Source organism: Arachis hypogaea, chromosome 2 (assembly GCF_003086295.3).
Source record: "Arachis hypogaea cultivar Tifrunner chromosome 2, arahy.Tifrunner.gnm2.J5K5, whole genome shotgun sequence".
Classification (NCBI taxonomy): Eukaryota; Viridiplantae; Streptophyta; class Magnoliopsida; order Fabales; family Fabaceae; genus Arachis; species Arachis hypogaea.
In genome coordinates, this window is record NC_092037.1 from 91115170 (window position 1) to 91135942 (window position 20773).

Consider the following 20773-nt stretch of genomic DNA (forward strand, 5'->3'; position numbering starts at 1 on the left):
TCCTACTACTTCAAGTTTTATAATTTTCTTCAAGCTTTTTAATTGTTTTCAATCTTTATAAATTTTGGAAAATTATTTCTCCTTTTTTTTCATTTTAAAAGGAGGCTAATTTATTTTATATTGATACTTTTTTAATAAAAATAAATAGGAAAAATTTTTAGAAAATAAAAATTTAATGGAATTAATATATCCTATATATTTTTTTTATATGAGGAGCTTAATATTATTTCCGTATACTTTTTGGCAAGTTATATCAAGATTACAGCCCCACTATAAAAGGAGCATCCAATTTATTAATTTGTGTTTTGAGTTTCGACCTTTCAAAGCCATAAGCAGACGAAAAAAGTGAACAAAACCCTAACACTCCACAATGACAGCAACAATCGTATCCTATGCTGTGTTGTGCCTGTGTATATATAACTCAAAACAAACCCTAATTGCTAGCACCGCTCACACACACCACATTCTCAAGCCACCTCACTACACACTTTCTTTCTATTCGAACCTTCCCCTCCTAAAACCCTCTTCCATTTCTTCACCGATTCATCTGTGAAAAACCCTTTTCGGTGGTAACTGGTGAGTGACACTACAACCATTTTCAGCTTCACATTTTCTTCGTATTGCTCTTCCCTTATTTTGTCTCTCTTTTTTTTTTTTCTTTTCTTTTAATTCTTAGGCCTGTTTGGATGCCCCATTTGGATAAAGTTTCGTCTTTTTAGCCTGTGTAATTCATTTGGGGTTTTTCGATTTTTCAGAAGCTGCTCGAAGCGGTTTAATCAGGTGAAGCTATAACCATGTCGGAGGATGAGAGGGAAGAGAAGGAGTTGGATCTTACAACTCCTGAAGTGGTCACTAAGTACAAGAGTGCAGCTGAGATTGTTAACAGTATGTTCTCTCTCTATCAGTTATGGTTAAAGTTCTCTGTTTTTTATTGATTTAATTATATATTTCATTGCTGATAAAAATGGTTGATTGTTTTGGGTATAACATAATATTTATTTTATTTTAAAATTTCTATTTTTGTGTGTGTGTGTGTGTGTGTGTGTGCAGAGGCTTTGCAGTTAGTTGTTTCAGAATGTAAACCAAAGTCTAAGATTGTAGACATTTGTGAAAAAGGGGATAGCTACATTAGAGAGTAAGTTTTTTGTTTTAATGTTTTTTTTATGCCTTTTAGTGTCTGATTTATGTTATACAATTGGTTTTGGTATTTTGTTTATATATACATGTAATGTAATTTCTTTGTTTGTTTGTTGTTGTTTTAGCTTATGGGGTGTGCTCTGTTTTTTCTAATGAAGGCAAACCGGTAACATGTACAAGAATGTGAAGAGGAAGATTGAGAGGGGAGTTGCTTTCCCAACTTGCATTTCTGTTAACAACACTGTGTGTCATTTTTCTCCACTAGCCACTGATGAAACTGTGTTGGAAGAAGGTGATATTTTGAAAATGTAAGACTTTGTTGAAGCTTGCTTTTAATGTAAAAAGATGGGCACTACTTTCTTGTTGTGAACGCGGTTATTGATTGTTCTTTTTTTGGTTGGTTGCAGTGATATGGCTTGCCATATTGATGGATTTATTGCTGCCGTGGCGCACACTCATGTTCTGCAGCAAGGACCGGTTACTGGACGGGTGGCTGATGTAATTGCAGCTGCAAACACTGCTGCTGAAGTGGCCTTGAGACTTGTAAGGCCGGGAAGGAAGGTAATTATATGTAAGAAACATTTTTCTATTTCTGATTTTGTTTCTATATGGGATTTGAGATATGAGATGAGATGATAATGGTTTTTGTTACCTTTTTATGCTTTTACTTTGTGAATTGTGATGATTCTATTATATAGTTGATCTGGTTGGTTTGTTTAAAGATAACATGGTTGGAGTTCTCTCCGTGGGGAACTTGGTATCTGTCTTCTTTAATTGTTTTTAACTTGTGATTTGTGATCTCGTTCCATTTGAACTGATTTCACCCATCTGTTCGTTTGTCAATTTGCGTTTAGTTGCTTGTAATCTATGCATAGTTTTTGATTGCGGATGGCGGTTGGTTCATTGTGTGAGCCAAAAATCTGCCATAAAATTATGGCGGATGGCGTTGCGGAAAATGGCGGATTACCTAAAAAATACATATATATGTACAAAATAACAAAATAAGATGCAGAAAAATTACAAATATAATAAACTATAAAATCTAATCGATATAAGCAATTTTCTAGTCATAAGACATTCAATTAATATATAGCAAATATAGTAGCAAATTTAACAAATAAACATAACATCAAGTTCAAGTCATAACTTATAAGTCATAAGGAGGCCATAAAACATAAGGGGTAGGAGCATTAGAACCAGGGGCTTGTCTAGAAGTAGACATAGTGAACTGAACGGGAAAAAAATTGGAAGAGGTTTATGACACTGATAAGGTTTAAACAGAATGTACGAACCAGAGAGAGGCTGGTTAGGGTTTAGCAGCCGCAGCAAGGAGCAACTGTGGTGATGACCGGTGGTGATGAGTGGCAGTGACGGGTGGCACAGAGCGGCTGCATGCAGGTGTGCAGAGAGCAGTGGCGCAGAGAACAGGGAGGGAGAGTGTTTTGACGTGAAGATGAGGCAGTTTTTGGACTTTGGAGGAGGGAGTTTTTGAATAGAAGAGGCTGATTAGGGTTAGTGGTATCAGTTATCACTTAGGGTTTCTTAGTTTACCCAAAATACCCTCAGATTTTTTTCTCAAAAATTCAAAAAAATCTGCAATTTCCGCCAATTTCATGGCGTCCTGCCATGGCACCACCACAATTGCAGCCGCAATTTCGCCCACTGCGATAATCACGTCGCGGAGACCTTTGTATGGCGGCAAGGCCAAAATCGCCACACAATGGCGCCGCCATGGCGTGGCGGATTTTGGCCTTGCCGCCATAAGGAGGTTGCTGTGACGTGGTTTTCACAGCGGGCCAAAAGGCGATCGCAATTGCGGTGATGCCATGGTGGAACGCCATACATATGGCGGAAATATTGGGTTTTTACGGATTAAAAAAAAAAATCTGAGGGTAATTGGGTAAATTAGGAAACCCTAAGTGATACCAATAACCCTAATTATTCAAAAACTCCTCTTTGTTCTCTGCGCCTCTTCTTTGCGTGAAAACTCCTCTCCCTGTTCTCTGTGCATCTTGTCACTGCCGCCTGCCGCTGGTCGTCGCCGTCCTCATCACCACAGTCGTTCCTTGCTGCCGTTGCAAACCACCGTTCCTGTTTCTCTGGTTCGTAGTTTCTTGCATATATATTTTTTTCCGTTCAGTTCACTATCTCCCTCTCTTTCCCGAACCCTGATAAACCTCTCTTCTTCCAAATTTTTTTTTTCCGTTTAGTTCACTATGTCTACTTCCAGACAATCCCCTGATTCTAATGAGACAATGGCTTTGGTCTTTCTTTTAAGTTTTTAGTTTTTATATTCTATGTCTTATGTTTATTTGCTACTATATTTTCTCATTTTGCTGCATTAATTGGATGTCTTACGACTAGAAAAATGATTATATAGATTAGATTTTATAGTTTATTATATTTGCAATTTTTCTGCATTTTTATATGCATTTTTTAGGTAATCCGCCATTTCCCGCAACGCCCTCCGTCATAATTTTATGGCGGATTTTTTGGCTCACCGCCATCAAAAACTATGGCCCTGCCTTGAGAAGTATTCAATCCCCTAGTGGATTTTGATCTCTAAATGATGAAAACTGCCCTTAGCTATGGATAAATTCCAATGAAGCTTTATTGTTGTCATAGTTACACTGATAGAGATCATTTATGGCCTTTTTTGCAACTCCAAATGTTTTTTCTTGTCCTATTATTTCTGTTTCTCATGATGTTTACTTTGCTGTTAACTCAAGCTTATTCCTCCTCGCCTTATTCTTTCTTTTTTCCCATGTTGTATACAGTGTTTTGGTTTCGCTTCACTGCAAAGATCTATTTATTTCGTTCTGATATTGACCAAAATTTATCTTCCTGGATTTGTTTCATGTTTGTTATCACTGTCCACTTCCTTTGCGGTTAACTTTTTATGCTTTTGATTATATATTAACCGTGATTTGATTTCTCTGTATGATGAAGATGATTTAGGCTATGGATGAATTCCGATGAAGCCTATTATAGTCATAGTTACACTGATAGAGAGTCATTTATCCGAAGGTTCCTTTTTCCTGAACCCATCTTCAACTAGTTCAATTTCTTCAGTGTCTAACTTTCTCAATAATATTATGATCATATGGTTGCCAAGTGTATTAAGTGCTACCCTATTCACTTAATCACTTTGCTTTGAGCCTTTTAGTTATTTCTAATGGAACAAGTGTATTCGCATTAATTATCAAATTACATTATTTGCTGCAATTTATTTTACTTCCTCCACGTTGCCTGGCTTGTTAATGTGAATGTTTTTGGGAAGAAACAGTTCCTTGTGTTTTCAAACCCTTTACCCTAATGATGAACACTTACTAAAAGCCATGGACAATTGTCCAAGTGAAGCTTATATGTCATAGTTACTCTGATGGGGCATTTCCTGCCGAATGCAGTCTAGAATTTACATATCTAATTTGTTGGTTTCTTACACTAGTTTCAATACAATTTTTCCCTAGATTATCACAGGCTCACACTGTAAGTATTGCATTCTTTTTTTGCTGAAATAATAGTTTCTTTGTGCTGATGTTGTTGTCAGCTTACTTGTCTATTGGAGCTAACATCATGTAATATTAAATCAATGCCTTTAATTTTGTGTTGATCATCTCTGGTAAAGGCAACTTTGCCGAGGATATCAATTTTGTATTGATTTCCTCCTTTCCCTGTTTGCCTAAACTAAAATTTTGCTGAACACAATAGTTTCTTGGTTGTACTGATTTTGTAGTCAGTGCACTCATCTATTGAAGCTAACATTTTGCAATATTTAAATCAATGCCTGTATCTGTGTGTGTTTTCTATATGTAGTAATGGCAACCTTGCCGAGGATATTGATTTTGTATCGGTTTCCTCCTTTCCCTGTTGCCTAAACTAGAAATTAGCTGAAAATAATAGTTTCTTTGTGCTGATTTTGTTGTCAGCTTACTTGTCTATTGGAGCTAACATCATGCAATATTAAATCAATGCCTGTAATTGTGTTGATCATCTCTGGTAAAGGCAACTTTGCCGAGGATATCAATTTTGTATCGATTTCCTCCTTTCCCTGTTTGCCTAAACTAAAATTTTGCTGAACACAATAGTTTCTTGGTTGATTTTGTAGTCAGTGCACTCATCTATTGAAGCTAACATTTTGCAATATTTAAATCAATGCCTGTATCTGTGTGTGTTTGCTGTATGTAGTAATGGCAACCTTGCCGAGGATATTGATTTTGTATCGGTTTCCTCCTTTCCCTGTTGCCTAAACTAGAAATTAGCTGAAAATAATTTTCTCTGTTGTGCTTATTTTATAATCGCACTGGTCTATTGCAGCTAACATAGTACAATATCCAAATCAATGTGTTACATTCTTTTGTAGAGGGGTGGAAAAGTTATCATTTTTTATAGTAAAATAGCTTTACATATGGAAATTGGAACATCATCTAATGGAAGATTGCCTAGGTGATGTGCATATTGGAAATGGCAGGAAAATTGTTTTATTGGTGTGGTGATTTCATATATTTTTATTTCTTTGTTTATGCTATAACTATTCAAATTATTGTCTGTCAATCAGTAACCTGAAAACTAGATTACAATCTCTTGTTTGAACAAAAATTATATTTTAACAAGTGGTATTGTAAATTCTAACGAATTTCGTTAAATTTTTCCCATGACAGAACAAGGATGTAACTGATGCAATTCAAAAGGTTGCTGCTGCCTATGATTGCAAAATCGTTGAGGGTGTTCTTAGTCACCAAATGAAGCAATTCGTGATTGACGGAAACAAGGTTGTGTTGAGTGTATCTAATCCGGATACTAGGGTTGATGATGCTGAGTTCGAGGAAAATGAAGTTTATGCTATTGATATAGTTGCAAGCACCGGAGAAGGCAAGGTAGGTTTTCTTATTGGTTAATCTTCCTGTATGATGCTGCTTATTTTCAGCGACGAACTAAAGTTTTGGTTACTTGCAGCCTAAGCTTTTGGATGAGAAGCAGACAACTATCTATAAGAGGGCTGTTGACAAGAGCTATCACTTGAAGATGAAAGCATCGAGGTTCATTTTCAGCGAAATTAGCCAAAATTTTCCAATCATGCCATTTTCTGCTAGGTAATTCGACAACCTAGGTTTTATTAATGATACTACTTTAATTGGAGGGTTTGAATATCGATTCTCTTTGTTCCACTTAAAATGTCAGTTCTTCTTTACCAGGGCTTTGGAAGAGAAGAGAGCTCGGTTAGGTTTAGTTGAATGTGTGAATCATGAACTCTTGCAGCCTTATCCTGTTCTTCATGAAAAGCCTGGTAATATACTATGTTTAGCCATGATATTATTAGATCCTGTGGTTATAATTCTTTTACCACTGATTGGATCCGGTGGTTTCTTCAGGTGATTATGTTGCGCACATCAAATTCACGGTGTTGTTGATGCCAAACGGATCAGACCGCATCACATCTCATGCGCTCCAAGAATTGCAGCCGACCAAAACGATTGACGATCCTGAAATTAAGGCCTGGCTAGCATTGGCCACAAAGACAAAGAAGAAGGGTGGTGGAAAGAAGAAGAAAGGTAGGCAGGCAGGAAAAACTGAATAAAAAAATCACAACAAATCTAAGGGTGTGTTTGGTTTGCAATTTCAATTTCATTGTTTTCTTCAGAATTTTGTAAAGAAAGAAGCAAGAACGGTAAAAATGATAAAATTTGTTTTCTGTTTCCACCATCTGGTTTCTCTTTTTCTTTCCTTCACGATTCTGAAAACAGAATGAGAATGTAAATCAAACACACCCGAAGGCTCTCTTTCATAAATCATATTCAAATCCTTCACTTCCATGTTAACTTGGATATGTGGTTGTCATCATCCATGTGGTCAAATGGTGGCTTAAGAAATGATTTCTTGTGTGTAGGTAAGAAGGGTGCTGAAGCTGAGCCCATGGAAGAGGAGGCAACAAATGGTGCCACACCCCAAGAATGAGATCTGCTCCTCAAAAAAAGGAAAAGGAAAAAAAGAAAAAGAAATATTGTTTTGATTTCTCATTTGATATCTTTCAAAATTTTCTACCGTGTTGTATGACGTGCTTGAATGAGAATTTAGTGTTCGATGTTCAGGATAAAGTTTAGTTGGAATTTCCTCTGCTCGTTTCATTAGCACATTCTTTGAACAAGGAAAGTAGTTAATTTTAAATCGGTTTTGTCTGGCAAATGGGTTAATTGGCATTGGACTAGAAATTCAGTTAATGAAGACTCTAAAAAATTGAGTATTAAAGTAATAATAAACTAATAAATGATATTTGCAAAATTCATAATTTATTGAACATTAAAAGGCTTCTATAAACCCAATTTTTACATTATTGAATTTTTATTTATCTATTTTATTTTTGTATTCCTAAATTTAAGTTATTTAATTCTTTTTACCAATTTAAGTCTGTAGATCACTCTATTCATAATTTTATTTATATATAAAATTGGTCTAATTATTCTGTTGATTTTTTTAGTGTTTCAAAATTTATAATTTGGTCTTTATATTTTTTTAATTAGATTTTTATATTAATTTTAATTTTGTAATTAGATTATTTTTTTATAAAAAAATTAAAATTAATAGAATATTCTTAAAAAATATATAGTTAAATATCTATTAGGTTTTTAATTGTGGATATTTTAAATTTGCAGATTAATTTTAATAATTTTTATATTGATAAAGACCTAATTACAAATTTTAAGTATTTTAAAGATTCAATTAAAAAAAAATTATAAGAATTTAAATACTTTAAAAAAATAGTCACTAAATCAATTATTTATAAAAAATATATAGTTTTAATACAAAATAGATATGAAAAATATGTGAGATAATATATATATATATATATTTAAAATAATTGATTGAATAGTACATTTTTAGTGTATATAAAATATTTTTTTATAATCAAATTGGTGATATATAACCAATATTTTCCTTTAAGTATGCCCTATTATATAGCACATAAATTTTTTAAACACAGCTTACAAAGCTAACCATACAATTGCACGCATGATTCATTCATTGGCACTCACATGACATACCACATGCATGCCTAATGCCTTCAATTCCAACGTTCCCCTCAATTGATCAAAAACCTGCAGAGTCTTCTCCATTGGGTTATGAATTCAATTACCGTCAACTTTTTCTTTCCACGGTTTTGATATTACAACTCTCTAATCCAATGGACTACTTTCATTTAATGACTTTTATTCTAGAATTTAATTTAATTTTAATTTATAAGGTCTAGGGAGAAGCTTTTGTCCACTTTTTTCCCCCTTAAGCCTAATTAAATGCCAAGTGGAAAGTTTTGGTTTCTCAATTTGTTTTCTACGCTTTGCTCTGTGGATTCCAATATCCAACGCCTCCCAGCTATCACTGCATCTCTTGCGACCAGAATCCACTTTGCTCTGACCTATTGACGCTATTTTCTTTCTAACCACGAAATTGGTCCACCTTTGACACTTTTTCTTTAAATTAATTTAATTAATTAGTATAATAATTAAGGTAGCCATTTGTCTTTGAATTTTCTTTCATTTCACTGATGATTCAGGTTGGTATAAAATAACAAACTTGGGAGAGAAAAAGGTAAGCTAATTTTTTAACCACAAATACTATTCAACTAATATAATATACGTATTCCCATATAAAATAATCAAATAAACATTGACTTGAAGTTAATTTTTAGATATTAGTTTTTTACTCAAAACTTTCTGGAACAAGCAAGAAAACAACCAAGAACCTTAAGGGAATTAGAAAGTCTAACAAGCTTGTGTAGAACTATATATTAAGAACATGAACAGGGTGTGAGAAAAGAAGGAATATTATAACGAACATAAAGAAATATTAAGCCTAAATTATATATATTATATAAGATATTAAATTAAATTTTAGTACTAATTTTAAGCCTAAATTATATTCTATATATTATATAAGATATTATAGAAGAATCCATTATTTAAATTTTATAATTTGATTCATAAATCAGTAATTTCAAATTTATTTATTATATATGTCCAAAATGAAAGTCAAACCAAATGCTATTTTCAAATTCTAGTTCTGTCAAATTATAATATATAGGTCAAATTTGATGAGAATTTTCAATCTTCCATTGATTTCGTTTGCCAATATTTGCTAAAATTAAACCAGTCACTGTAAACCACGATTAATTTGTGGATACAACGTGCATGGTTATTAATTAGCCACGGCAAAGCTGAGCTTTGATTTTGCCGTTTGTTAAGGAATGCCATGATCACGTTCTCGGCACACAATGACAATTCTTCTTTTCCCATTGACCTGTCTTCAACGCAGTAAAACCAAAAGGAGCCTAAAACCCAGGAAAAATAAAATAGAACAAAGTTAAACTCAGTGTGGAAATAATACTCGTTATACTCCCATCCTTAACGCGTCTCCAAGTATGGAAATAATACTACATCCTTAACGCGTCTTTTTTTTTATTAAATAGTTAAGTACAACTATTAAGATAATTATTAAATTTTATTAAAATATAAATAATTTTACCGTGAATACATCAAAATTAAACTCCTAATTAATAAGCTTTTGCTAGTATGGGTCCCAAAATTACTAATAATAGTATCATGAAATGAAGGGTTTGACTAATAATAGTTTCATTTGTATACAATTATGAAAATAATCATTAAATATTTAAGCAATTTAATGCAAAGATCATACCCCTTTATATATAAAAAAAAAAAAACAAAAAGAGTAAGGAAGTTACCAAATATGCTTGGGCAGTTTCTTCTTTCCCAAGCTGTAAAAGGGAACAAGGTAGAAGACAATACTCCTGAAATCACTGCACCACGGCCATCACCAAAACAAAACCAAGAAACTCCAAAAAAACCGAATACCGCCCCTTGTAATGCCATTTCCATCTCTCATCCCACTGTCTTTTTCATACCACTTCCCCAAGTAACACTACAACTACGTACATACATACACCCTTATATATACCCCTCTCATCATTTTCCACAACACAACACAAAACAAATTCACCAAATCAAATCTCCAAATCCTCTTCAGATCAGAATCATTCTTCTGTTAGAGACAAGTATTCCATTCGAATCGATATAGTTCAGTGATAAAGCATTTGATATTGAGACGGTTTGTTATTTATCAAGAAATGGACGCAATGTTAGGATCCTTAGATGCATGCAAGCCAGCGTGCAACGACGTAGGATCCTTACCAAACGGCACTGTTTCAGCAATCCAAGGCAGTCACTCTTCATCTCTCGTCACACCCTGCGACGCCACCCTAGGCCGCCACCTGGCACGGAGGCTGGTCGAGATTGGCGTCACGGACGTTTTCTCCGTCCCCGGCGACTTCAACCTGACGCTCCTCGACCACCTGATCGCCGAGCCCAACCTCAACGTGATCGGGTGCTGTAACGAGCTCAACGCCGGGTACGCAGCGGACGGGTACGCGCGGAGCCGGGGCGTGGGCGCGTGTGTGGTTACCTTTACCGTTGGAGGATTGAGCGTGCTGAACGCGATCGCCGGAGCGTACAGCGAGAACTTGCCGGTGATATGTATCGTCGGGGGACCGAACACGAATGACTATGGGACCAACCGGATCTTGCATCACACCATTGGCTTGCCGGATTTCACCCAGGAGCTTCGCTGCTTCCAAACGGTGACTTGCTACCAGGTAAATAATTATTAATTAATTTAATAAATAATAGTAAGTACTGCAATTATCTTTTTTAATTAACTTTAAGGTTTAATTGTCAACCATACTAAAATCACAACAAATTAAAGGTTCATTAAAGGTATAAAATATCAAAAATGCTATTTATACATCAAACCAACTATCGAAATCAGCCATATCTATTTTTAATATTTATTTTGTATTTTAGCGAACTAATATATTTTATATTAGTGTGGTTGATAAAACACATATGGATTATTTTTGTGTTTACTTACTGTCTTTGGTTAACTATATCATATAGGGATTTTTATTATCTAAATATTACCTCCATTCGAAAATGAAATGTTTCTGTTATGGGTTATATTAGATAACCAACTATTTTTTTTAACAACATGAACAACCACTAATAAAACAAAAATACACTACACTCCTAAATTATTCACTTAAATTTTAATATTTTTATTGTCTACTTGTATTTTTTCTTCTGTTATTTGCATCTTGAATACGTATTTGGAGACTATACGTGTGTCCGGATACAGTTGTGTAGATTCGTTATTTTTATTTTAATGGATTATAAAGAAATTAAAACATTTATTTTAAAAAAAGTTATAAATTTAAATTTTACGTATTATGATTCGTGTGACATTATATGATTGCATCACTATGATTTTTTCTTCTTTGTTTATTATTATTTTTTAAGAAAAATGATAACATGCATCAATTTGGGTCATGATACTTTATTCTATGTTGATCACTCGTCCTTGTTTGAAGTCAAACGTTCTGGATGTCTAGTAGTGCTTTATTTTACTGAAAGACATTATATTATTGGCAATGCTTGATTATATATAGCATAATCTTTCCAGCATAGGTAGACTATTTTGTGATTTTTGTTTGGTTACAAATATGAATTTAAAGGGATATTTGGGTTTGCAGATATTATTATTATTATTCTTTGATGCTGAAATGTGAGCTTAATGTGTAATTAAACTAGTTTTTCTTATTGATTTTGATAATAGGCTGTGGTTAATAACCTGGAAGATGCTCATGAGATGCTTGACACTGCAATCTCAACCGCACTGAAAGAAAGCAAACCTGTTTATATCAGCATCAGCTGTAACTTGCCTGCAATTCCTCATCCCACTTTCAGTAGGGAGCCAGTTCCATTTTCATTGTCTCCAAAGTATGATTCTCATCTTCTTTACGTAATTTTATTTTATTTTTCTTTACCACTGAATTGCATCTTCTTTATGTTTAAGAAGATTGCAATGATCACTAATATATTTTCTTTTGATGAATTTCACAGATTGAGTAATCAAATGGGGTTGGAGGCAGCAGTAGAGGCTGCAGCTGACTTCCTAAACAAGGCAGTGAAGCCGGTACTCGTCGGCGGTCCTAAGCTGAGAGTGGCCAAGGCTAGTGATGCCTTTGTTGAATTGGCTGATGCATGTGGCTATGCTTTTGGGGTGATGCCATCAGCTAAAGGACTAGTCCCTGAGAACCACCCTCACTTCATCGGAACATTCTGGGGCGCCGTGAGTACCTCATTCTGCGCCGAGATTGTAGAGTCTGCTGACGCATATTTGTTTGCTGGACCAATTTTCAATGACTACAGCTCAGTTGGGTACTCACTCCTTCTCAAGAAAGAGAAGGCCATCATTGTGCAGCCGGACCGGGTAGTGATCGGAAATGGACCTGCATTTGGGTGTGTTCTGATGAAGGATTTCCTTAAGGCCCTTGCGAAGCGACTTAAGCACAACAACACTTCATATGAGAACTATTACAGGATCTTTGTCCCTGATGGAAAGCCTATCAGCTCTGAACCAGGAGCACCTTTAAGAGTCAATATTCTGTTTCAACATATACAGAATATGCTGTCTAATGAAACTGCTGTAATTGCTGAGACAGGGGATTCATGGTTTAACTGCCAAAAGCTGAAATTGCCAAAAGGATGTGGGTAAGTAGCTTCAAAACTGTGTCATAGTATGTCTCTACCTCAGTTATCATATTCTCTCCGGTTCAATAATAACTATCCACGTTGATAAATGGTATGTGCACACAAAATGCTTACAAAAAATGCTATCTATCCACACAAAAAATCAACCACCAAATCAGCCACTGTGAATTTTTGTATATATTTAACTCATTCTTAATGTAAATTTTGTATTCTAACATGTATTCTATATGGTTAACTAATTTGGTACTGATCTTTAGTGTACATGATTGATCTGATAGTTATTATTGGACGGAGGGAATAGTGTGGGAATAATGTTTATAAGTTTTTAAGAAAGTTATGTTGATAACAGGTATGAGTTCCAAATGCAATATGGCTCAATTGGATGGTCTGTTGGTGCAACTCTTGGTTATGCACAGGCTGTGCCTGAGAAGAGAGTGATTGCTTGCATTGGTGATGGAAGCTTTCAGGTTTGTCTATGCATGATTTCAATCACAAGAAACTTGTTTTTTAACTTGAATTTATTATGGTGTTCTTATTATTGATTTTTGAATTCTATACATTAGGTGACAGCTCAGGATGTGTCTACAATGCTGAGATGTGGGCAGAAGACCATAATATTCCTGATAAACAATGGTGGATACACCATTGAAGTTGAAATCCATGATGGACCATACAATGTGATCAAGAACTGGAATTACACTGGCTTGGTTGATGCAATCCACAATGGTGAAGGAAAATGCTGGACCACTAAGGTGAGGCCCTTAACATAAATGCAACATTGTTGTCAAAACTTTGGATTATTCTATTCTAGGACTTGAAAATATATTGATATATTGATTAATGTAATAATGTTTTTGATACAGGTCACATGTGAAGAGGAGCTTGTTAATGCAATTGAAACAGCAACAGGAGCAAAGAAGGATTGCTTTTGCTTCATTGAGGTGATTTGTCACAAGGATGATACAAGCAAAGAATTGCTTGAATGGGGTTCTAGGGTTTGTGCTGCCAATAGCCGTCCACCAAATCCTCAGTGATCCTTTCTATCAAGTTGAGATTTTCTTTAGGAGATGCTTCTACATGAGAGGAATTTTTTTTCTTGATATTAAATGGCTTTTAAATATAATGAGCATTTTATATAAGTGAGTGGATAAGACTAGCTTGTTTCTATGTAAATTCATTCATCTAAGTTAAAATCATTCTGCTGCGGGTTTCTTTTTTGCTGCAATGCTTCTGAATCATTATTATGTAGAGCATCTTTTATGTTTCAATAAAGAAAATTTAGTGTTTTACTTGCTTTCGAAGTTTCAATTATAATCACTATTTTCTTTGTTCTTAATAACTCTTTAACCGTTTATGTAATATTGTTAATTTCAAATATTCATCTTATGTGACAGAAGAATTAAAATTTAGGCAAGTTCAATCTTTATCTAAAACTATACATATTAATTATTCATCATTAGATCAATTCAAGTGTCTTGCTTAGGTCCGTTATTTATACAAAAATGTTCAATATGTAATGTGTTAAAAATAATTGAAGACTTAGAAACCCTTTTTTTTTAATTATTCATCAACCTCCACTCCTGCAGATTAAAAATGAGTAGCATTATTTCACTTGTCTCTTCATTCTAACGTCGTTGGATTCCCTGACGTCAGAAGTTCAATTTCAAGTAACATAAGAGGATCTGATTTTCTTATATTTTAATTATTTATTACTGTCACAAATGGTGGTCTTGGACTATTAGATGAAAAAGGGAATAATAATAATAATAATAATAATAATAATAATAATAATAATAATAATAATAGCAGTTACAAGTGTCACCGACCTTTTTGTGCACGGTATCTAAAGACAACGACAGGTGTTGAGATGTTTCCGTTTAGCTGAACACCTGCACAACAGAAAATTACAAAATTCTTATTTTTCTCTGACACCCAACTTAAATAACAGATTTTTCAATTTCGTAAAAAAAAAATGAATTTTCTAAAACTACAAACGTGACTCCCACTATTTGGTTGTTACTACTTACTACATGTATATTTTCACCATCAGAGATACCGATTATAAGTTCATTACAAGGGAGATTAAACCCTACCACTTGAAGGAGTTACATGATAATTATTAAATATTAATTTATATTTATTAAAGTTACTAATTTAAAGAATATGTTTTACCGTGGCACCAACTAGAACGACAATGTCATAAGTGATTAACCGCAACTTAACTTTGATAAGGATGGATCTATGACTACATGAGGAGATTTAACAAGTCTACAAAAGTTTGGGTGTTGTACGTTTAGATTATTTTATTATTATTTCTTATATTTTAATTTTTTAATGACTGTATACCAAAATTACACACCTTTCTAGATGTTCAAATATAATTTGTCTAAAAAGAATAAATAAATAAATCTTGATAAAGCTAATGAGAAGAATCAAAAGTTGAATGTGCTTGTCTAGCCCAAATCAGTTCTCAAAGCAACAAAACAAAAGGGAACACTAACTTTGCACAAAACTTCTCCACAACATTGTTAATGATAACTACTGTATATTAATTTGAGAAAATTCAAGCCGTGTAATTTAGCCACTAATTAATATAAGGTGATCATGGGTAGATAAACTAGTTTGTCTTCTTTTCTCTTCGGATATATAGGCGGGAAACAAAAACAAAAAATCTACAGTGCAATCCTCAACTATACACTGGAGTTTCCCCTAAAGTACCCAAAAGGATAACTCAATTAGTCTAGCATAGTAGCAATGTAAACAAAAGCTTGTCATTAGGGTTCAGCAGGTGCATGTACCAGACGTCCATTTTCAAGTAAGTAAGCAGGAAAAGGAGCTTTGCAGCTGCCAATATGCGATTTCAACCGGGGTATGTTTGGATGCGCACTTCTACATCTGTGGCACCTCAACTCCATGGACAACAGCTTATCATCATCTTTCAGTGTTGCTTTCCCATGACTAGAGACCTCGTCCATTACGTCTATCGAGTCGCGAAAGAAAGCAGTGTTGAATGAGTTCCAGTGCTTCTTGTTCTTCATATGTTTTGAATCAAAGTCCTGGCTGATAACATGTAAATGCAGTTGTCGCATTGACGGAGCCTGGAGAAAAGAGAGACATCCATAAGGCTCAGCATGCATGTATAAAAGAGAGATTATCAGCTATGCAGCTCCCTAAAATTTTGGTTTACATATAATAACCTAAAAAAATTGGAATAAAAAGCTTAAACAAAAGCATTCATGGGAGTTACTTGTAGATGTAACTTCTCCCCCAATACTAACAAGCTAACACATGGATGAGTAAATTTTATGAAAGCATATTTCTTCCACATTTTCAAAATATTCATTTTAACCATTTTCCTTGGTGAACCATCACTTCAAGTAGTCTATAGTCTATTACTAGTTCAATTTAACCACCTCTAAACTCAGACAGGATTCCTTTCTATTTTTTTTTTAAAATTGAGAACGTATTTTTGCCAATGTCATTCATGAACCAAGCCCCTGCCGTCTATATTTTAATAGATAGGGGATAAACTAGTCTTTAATAAATACAGTGCATACTGAGTGATATCCAAGGCGAAAGACCAGTGAAGCATTCTCATCTAGGAGCTTCCTGGCCCACTTTAAACCCACATCATGCATCTTCTTCAGCAACTGAAAGTGTTCTTTCTGGACATCTTCCAGGCAATCAACTCCTCTGGTACGAGACAAAATGAGAACATGTTTCTTTGCCTGCGAAGCAATACAGTTCCTTTGTTAGCAGAGTCAAGCATGAAGTGAAAAATGAAATAAGGAGGGTGAATAGGAATAGGTAATGTTTTGACCTTAGGATAGAGATCATTCAGAACAACAACATCCTCTGAAATCTCAAGCAAGTCATCTTTATGTTTCTCAGGATGCATAGCCATTTGATGAAGAGCTTGTGCCCATGATCCCCATGCCTTATTCATGCTCCCACCATTTCTTCTATGCTCCGAATCTACCCTTTCATCTCTGGAATCAGAGCTCACTCCAAAACTATCCTGAATTCCCTTACATTTTTTGCTCTTCTCAGACCCATGATCAGCATCTCTCTTATTCTTTTGATCAATATTTGTCAAATTATTTCTGGAATGACATTCAGATTTATCCTGCAATTTCAAAGCCTTTTTTACAATGTTTTCATTTTCTTCTCTAGATTGCCCTGCCTGGGTCCTCACAATTGATGCAAAGCCTTCAAATAGGGAAGCATAAGCATCTTGAAGAATTTTGCATCCTTTTTCATAATCATTGTTGAGACAATTTGGCCTTTGAGGGTTCATATTAGGTCCAAGAACATGTATGACATGGGTTACACCCTCTGTAACAAACAAAGGAGAAGATGCAGGTAGAGGGACAACAACAGCATTTCCAGGTGAAAGAGATTTTGCTCTTTCTTTGGTTGCAGACTCCAGTTCAGGACCCGCAGCATTAAAAATGGCTGCATTAACACCTCCACCTCCAGGTTTTAACCGCCTGCAAAGGAGCATTCATTTGACAAAAAGGACATGTTAAAAACGGAAGTTCATGAGACAAAAATATACTCTATCAGAGTCAGTTACATGTTAATAAGATTGGAGCCTGTGGAAAAACAAGTCTATTTAAGAGATCCACATTATCAGGATGCATGCATTGGCAGTTGAATTGTGTTAGAAACTGAAGTTGCATAATATGTATTATGTAACTAAAAAACAAAATAATTCAGTAGATTCTTAATTAATATGTAAGCTTGATTCTAGATCTTGATGATAACATTACACTTGATAGACATTTCATTGTGTGAGTTCAGACTTCAGACACCCAGAGAAAGTGGAAATTCTAACAAGTGCAACAGGGCTTGCCATCTAACATTCATCGTTGTCTAACATATGATATGGGTGAGAGTTATCTTCTAATGTGTTTGTTTACTACAGATCTACTTCAATTAGATGGATTCATCTTACAACAAAATCCTCAATTATGTTCCGATAAACTGAAATAATAGAATCTTACCAGTTGGCAGCATTAGCTATGACATTACAGTTTAAACCTCCTGTAGAATGAAGTTTAGTAATGTCACCGACATGGGTAAGAAACTTTTGGGTGTCAATGTGTTTTTCAGATGCTTTGGCTTTAACCAAGGAAAGAATCTTTGATTTATGAGTCAAATCAACCAGCACAAGTCTAGCATTGCCAAGCTTAGCTGTAAACTCTGCAACCTTCTCAACAATAATATCAGCTGCCTTTTCATAATTGAATTGGAAATCAGATGTTGAAATAGATGGAAATGCCAGAGTGGGAGCATCATCCAGAGAAAATCGACTGGCATGGGAACCATCGAAGGCCACTCCCTGGCTTTCTCCTTCCTTTGACTCTAAGTTGGGATTATCTAGAATTGGGGATGCCATTTCTACATCTTTGTGGAAATAATCATTTTTCCCAGGATTTTGGGACGTAGTGTCTCCACTTCCATCAGGTCTTGCTGCTGCATCAGGGGCTGGCACCTTTTTTAGGAACTTCATTATACCAACTTGAACTTTTGAATCTGGATTTTTCTGGCCAAAGCAGCCATGTGGGAGGTTATCCAGTGGCCCAAGTGAGCCGTATGTACTAATGGCACCTTTGACATCACTTTCACTCTGACAAAATGTTATCCGGCTATAGCCTTCGCTTAATTTGGGCAGCTCTTTCTTTTGAAGCATTCTATTCACAACTGCTGCAGCTTTTCCACCCTGAAGGTTTCCTTCATGGCCAGTCCGTTTAACGGATCGAGAAATACAAAGTTTAGCAGGAAGATCAAGCACAACTGCATGCACATCTATTTTGTGCACATCACCTAGCTTTACGAATTCGGAGCGCTGCTCTCTGTCAAGATTGCACCTATCAATAAACACACTCTTATGATCCTTTAATGCACTAGCTGCACTGCTCAGGCATTGAGCTTTACTTCCTGCTTTACCATTTCCAATGGTGTCCTGAAAGGCATTATAACCTACATTAGATCAAATCCAAAACTCTATACAGGTCACAAGGGGTTCAAAGTAATGGGCAATCATTGGCAGTAACAGCTGCTCTGCTCACAAAGCAAAACTGTCTAAACCTCACTCTCCTCCCGTGGCACAATGGGCTACTCTTTTTGAGCTTAACAACTAATTAAGAACTCCTAAATTAAGAAGTTCTCAAGGGTACAGATCATCATTATATAATTGATACAAGAAGCACTGATTAACCAGAAGCAGTCTTACTACCGGTGTGGATAACACCACTTACAACACCCCCTCCCTGCTCTTTTCTGAACATCAAAGTCACATTTTTAACATTTTGCCCTATTTGAGAATAGAATTCATTACGTCTCAGAAAGCCATTTTTTAGTACAACATGAGAAGTTGAAATATCTAATTTCTCAAGAAAAGCACTTCCTGAAACACACAAAGCAACAATCCTTAAGGGCATAATAAGTTGTTTAACCACCCCCTCCCCCCCCCCCCCCCAAAAAAAAACCCTCAGTAATGGGAGTTTATCAATTGATTTTATGCCAGCCACCTAACATTTAGATACTGTTAAATAAATTTACTACCCTGAACGTACCCTTAATCTCGCGCATTTGTTTTGCCCATCAATATCCAATGCTATATTAAGCCCCTATAAGTTACTAGCTAAAAATACCGAAAAAACTGAAAGGTGAAAGTGAAACCCAATGAGGCATTTCATCAAACAGGTAAAAGGCGGAAGCAAAGAAAGAAGGAAGAAAAAACCTGGCAAACGCGAATCCAAGGGCGAGTTGAAGAACGCATCACTTCTTCACAGAAAGTTGATTTGCCACTTCCCGGTGCTCCCACTAAAATGACCAAAATGGCCTTTCCCTCTTTGGGTCGAGAAGCTCCGTCGACGTCCATGTCCATCTTCGCAAAAACTCGATCGTTTCGCCTCTTGAGATGTCTTCAGTTGTGAGTGATCGAAAAAGCATGAAGCAAGCAACTCCTTTGCGTCCTGCTATGTGGCAATTAGAGGATGTTTACCTCACGTGCGAGTTTCGGAGTCTTCAGCCTTGTGTATGTGCCACGCGAAATGAGTAACCTTTTTTTGGATCAATAATGTTCCCCAATTATGTAATTTTCTTAACAAAGTCTAACCAAGTTAGTTTACTCTACGTGCCCCACCTTTTAGGGTAATGCTATGGTGTTGAAAGAAAAAATTTTCCTCATGTGCTGAAGAGGTGTGACACTAGAATAAAGGTGACGCTTCAGATAACTTTTGTGTCAAAGCAGTATATGTCAAGATCATGAATGTTAATTATATTAGATTAATTTATTTTTAAAGATGATAATTTATTTGTTGGGCTTTATTGATTTTCTAAAGCGTTCAACTTTAAATTTTGTGTAAATATTATCTAGCAGGTAGAAATTAGTCCATAAAATAATAAACTAAAATAATAATAATAACAACAATAATATTCTTTTAAAATAATAATAATAATAACAATAATAATAATAATAATAATGCCTAATAACAAGAAAAAATTAGGATATCACCACCCAAATCTTTCTTTTTTTTGTCAAAATTTATATATATTCTCATATTTAATTTGTATAATAATAAAAAATAAAGATATTTTTAGTTTTAAAAAATATTCAAAAATAATTATTAGTATTATTTTTATTATATATTTTTATTTTTGATTTTATATTTTTTCATAAAATTAGTAGATGAAAGTCTATTGGATAATTAAAATTTGTGCTAAAAAATTTTGGTTTTATTAAATTAGATGAAATGTATTTAAAAAAAATATATTTAACAAAACCAAAATGTTGCAGAAAAAATTTTAATTGTTCAATAGATTTTCATCTAATTTTATAAAAAAAATATAAACTCAAAAATAAAAAGAAACAGAGTAAAAATAATATTATTCATTAGTTTTGAATAAAATTTTTTTTAAAGCAGAGACAAATTTAAAAGAGAGCAAGTATAATTCTTTTGAACGAAGTTAACAATTTTAAATATTTAAAGTTATTATATATTATATAATTT

The 20773-nt window shown here is 34.6% G+C and overlaps 3 protein-coding genes across 7 annotated transcripts; 2 read left to right on the top strand and 1 right to left on the bottom strand.

The window, feature by feature from the left end:
• The first annotated feature begins 278 nt into the window (after window positions 1-278).
• On the top strand, window positions 279-7320 carry LOC112750616 (ERBB-3 BINDING PROTEIN 1). 4 transcript variants are annotated; one of them, XM_072220014.1, is made up of 10 exons: window positions 279-576; window positions 756-885; window positions 1051-1135; window positions 1263-1445; window positions 1545-1698; window positions 5799-6014; window positions 6094-6230; window positions 6333-6424; window positions 6510-6689; window positions 7025-7320. In XM_072220014.1, the coding sequence occupies exons 4-10, from the start codon at window positions 1309-1311 to the stop codon at window positions 7090-7092; spliced, it is 984 nt and encodes a 327-aa protein (XP_072076115.1). In that variant the 5' UTR covers window positions 279-576; window positions 756-885; window positions 1051-1135; window positions 1263-1308; the 3' UTR covers window positions 7093-7320. The 4 variants fall into 4 exon arrangements, with proteins under 4 accessions (XP_072076115.1, XP_025655209.1, XP_025655202.1 ...); XM_025799424.3 differs by having other exon boundaries at window positions 287-576; window positions 677-885; window positions 1296-1445; XM_025799417.2 differs by having other exon boundaries at window positions 301-576; window positions 1296-1445.
• Window positions 7321-10273: 2953 nt separating this feature from the next.
• On the top strand, window positions 10274-14046 carry LOC112750652 (pyruvate decarboxylase 2). Its single transcript, XM_025799464.3, has 6 exons — window positions 10274-10798; window positions 11815-11978; window positions 12102-12752; window positions 13102-13219; window positions 13316-13504; window positions 13616-14046. The coding sequence occupies exons 1-6, from the start codon at window positions 10274-10276 to the stop codon at window positions 13784-13786; spliced, it is 1818 nt and encodes a 605-aa protein (XP_025655249.1). The 3' UTR covers window positions 13787-14046.
• A 128-nt stretch (window positions 14047-14174) lies between these two features.
• On the bottom strand, window positions 14175-19991 carry LOC112750636 (transcription factor bHLH140). 2 transcript variants are annotated; one of them, XM_025799450.3, is made up of 6 exons: window positions 19501-19884; window positions 17759-18720; window positions 16573-17242; window positions 16310-16480; window positions 15551-15850; window positions 14175-14641 (listed from the first exon to the last, which is right to left on the bottom strand). In XM_025799450.3, exons 1-6 carry the CDS (start codon window positions 19645-19647, stop codon window positions 14630-14632), a joined length of 2262 nt encoding a protein of 753 aa, XP_025655235.1. In that variant the 5' UTR covers window positions 19648-19884; the 3' UTR covers window positions 14175-14629. The 2 variants fall into 2 exon arrangements, with proteins under 2 accessions (XP_025655235.1, XP_025655228.1); XM_025799443.3 differs by lacking the exon at window positions 14175-14641 and having other exon boundaries at window positions 15266-15850; window positions 19501-19991.
• Window positions 19992-20773: the final 782 nt, after the last annotated feature.

Coding starts and splice junctions, on each gene's coding strand:
- LOC112750652 (XM_025799464.3), top strand. CDS start 10,274: ATGGACGCAATGTTAGGATCCTTAGATGCATGCAAGCCAGCGTGCAAC. Junction 11,979..12,101: donor CCATTTTCATTGTCTCCAAA/GTATGATTCTCA, acceptor TGAATTTCACAG/ATTGAGTAATCAAATGGGGT. Junction 12,753..13,101: donor AAATTGCCAAAAGGATGTGG/GTAAGTAGCTTC, acceptor TGTTGATAACAG/GTATGAGTTCCAAATGCAAT.
- LOC112750616 (XM_025799424.3), top strand. CDS start 795: ATGTCGGAGGATGAGAGGGAAGAGAAGGAGTTGGATCTTACAACTCCT. Junction 886..1,050: donor TGCAGCTGAGATTGTTAACA/GTATGTTCTCTC, acceptor GTGTGTGTGCAG/AGGCTTTGCAGTTAGTTGTT. Junction 1,136..1,295: donor GGGGATAGCTACATTAGAGA/GTAAGTTTTTTG, acceptor TTTCTAATGAAG/GCAAACCGGTAACATGTACA.
- LOC112750636 (XM_025799443.3), bottom strand. CDS start 19,647: ATGGACATGGACGTCGACGGAGCTTCTCGACCCAAAGAGGGAAAGGCC. Junction 18,721..19,500: donor CTTGGATTCGCGTTTGCCAG/GTTTTTTCTTCC, acceptor AATGCCTTTCAG/GACACCATTGGAAATGGTAA. Junction 17,243..17,758: donor ATAGCTAATGCTGCCAACTG/GTAAGATTCTAT, acceptor GCTCCTTTGCAG/GCGGTTAAAACCTGGAGGTG.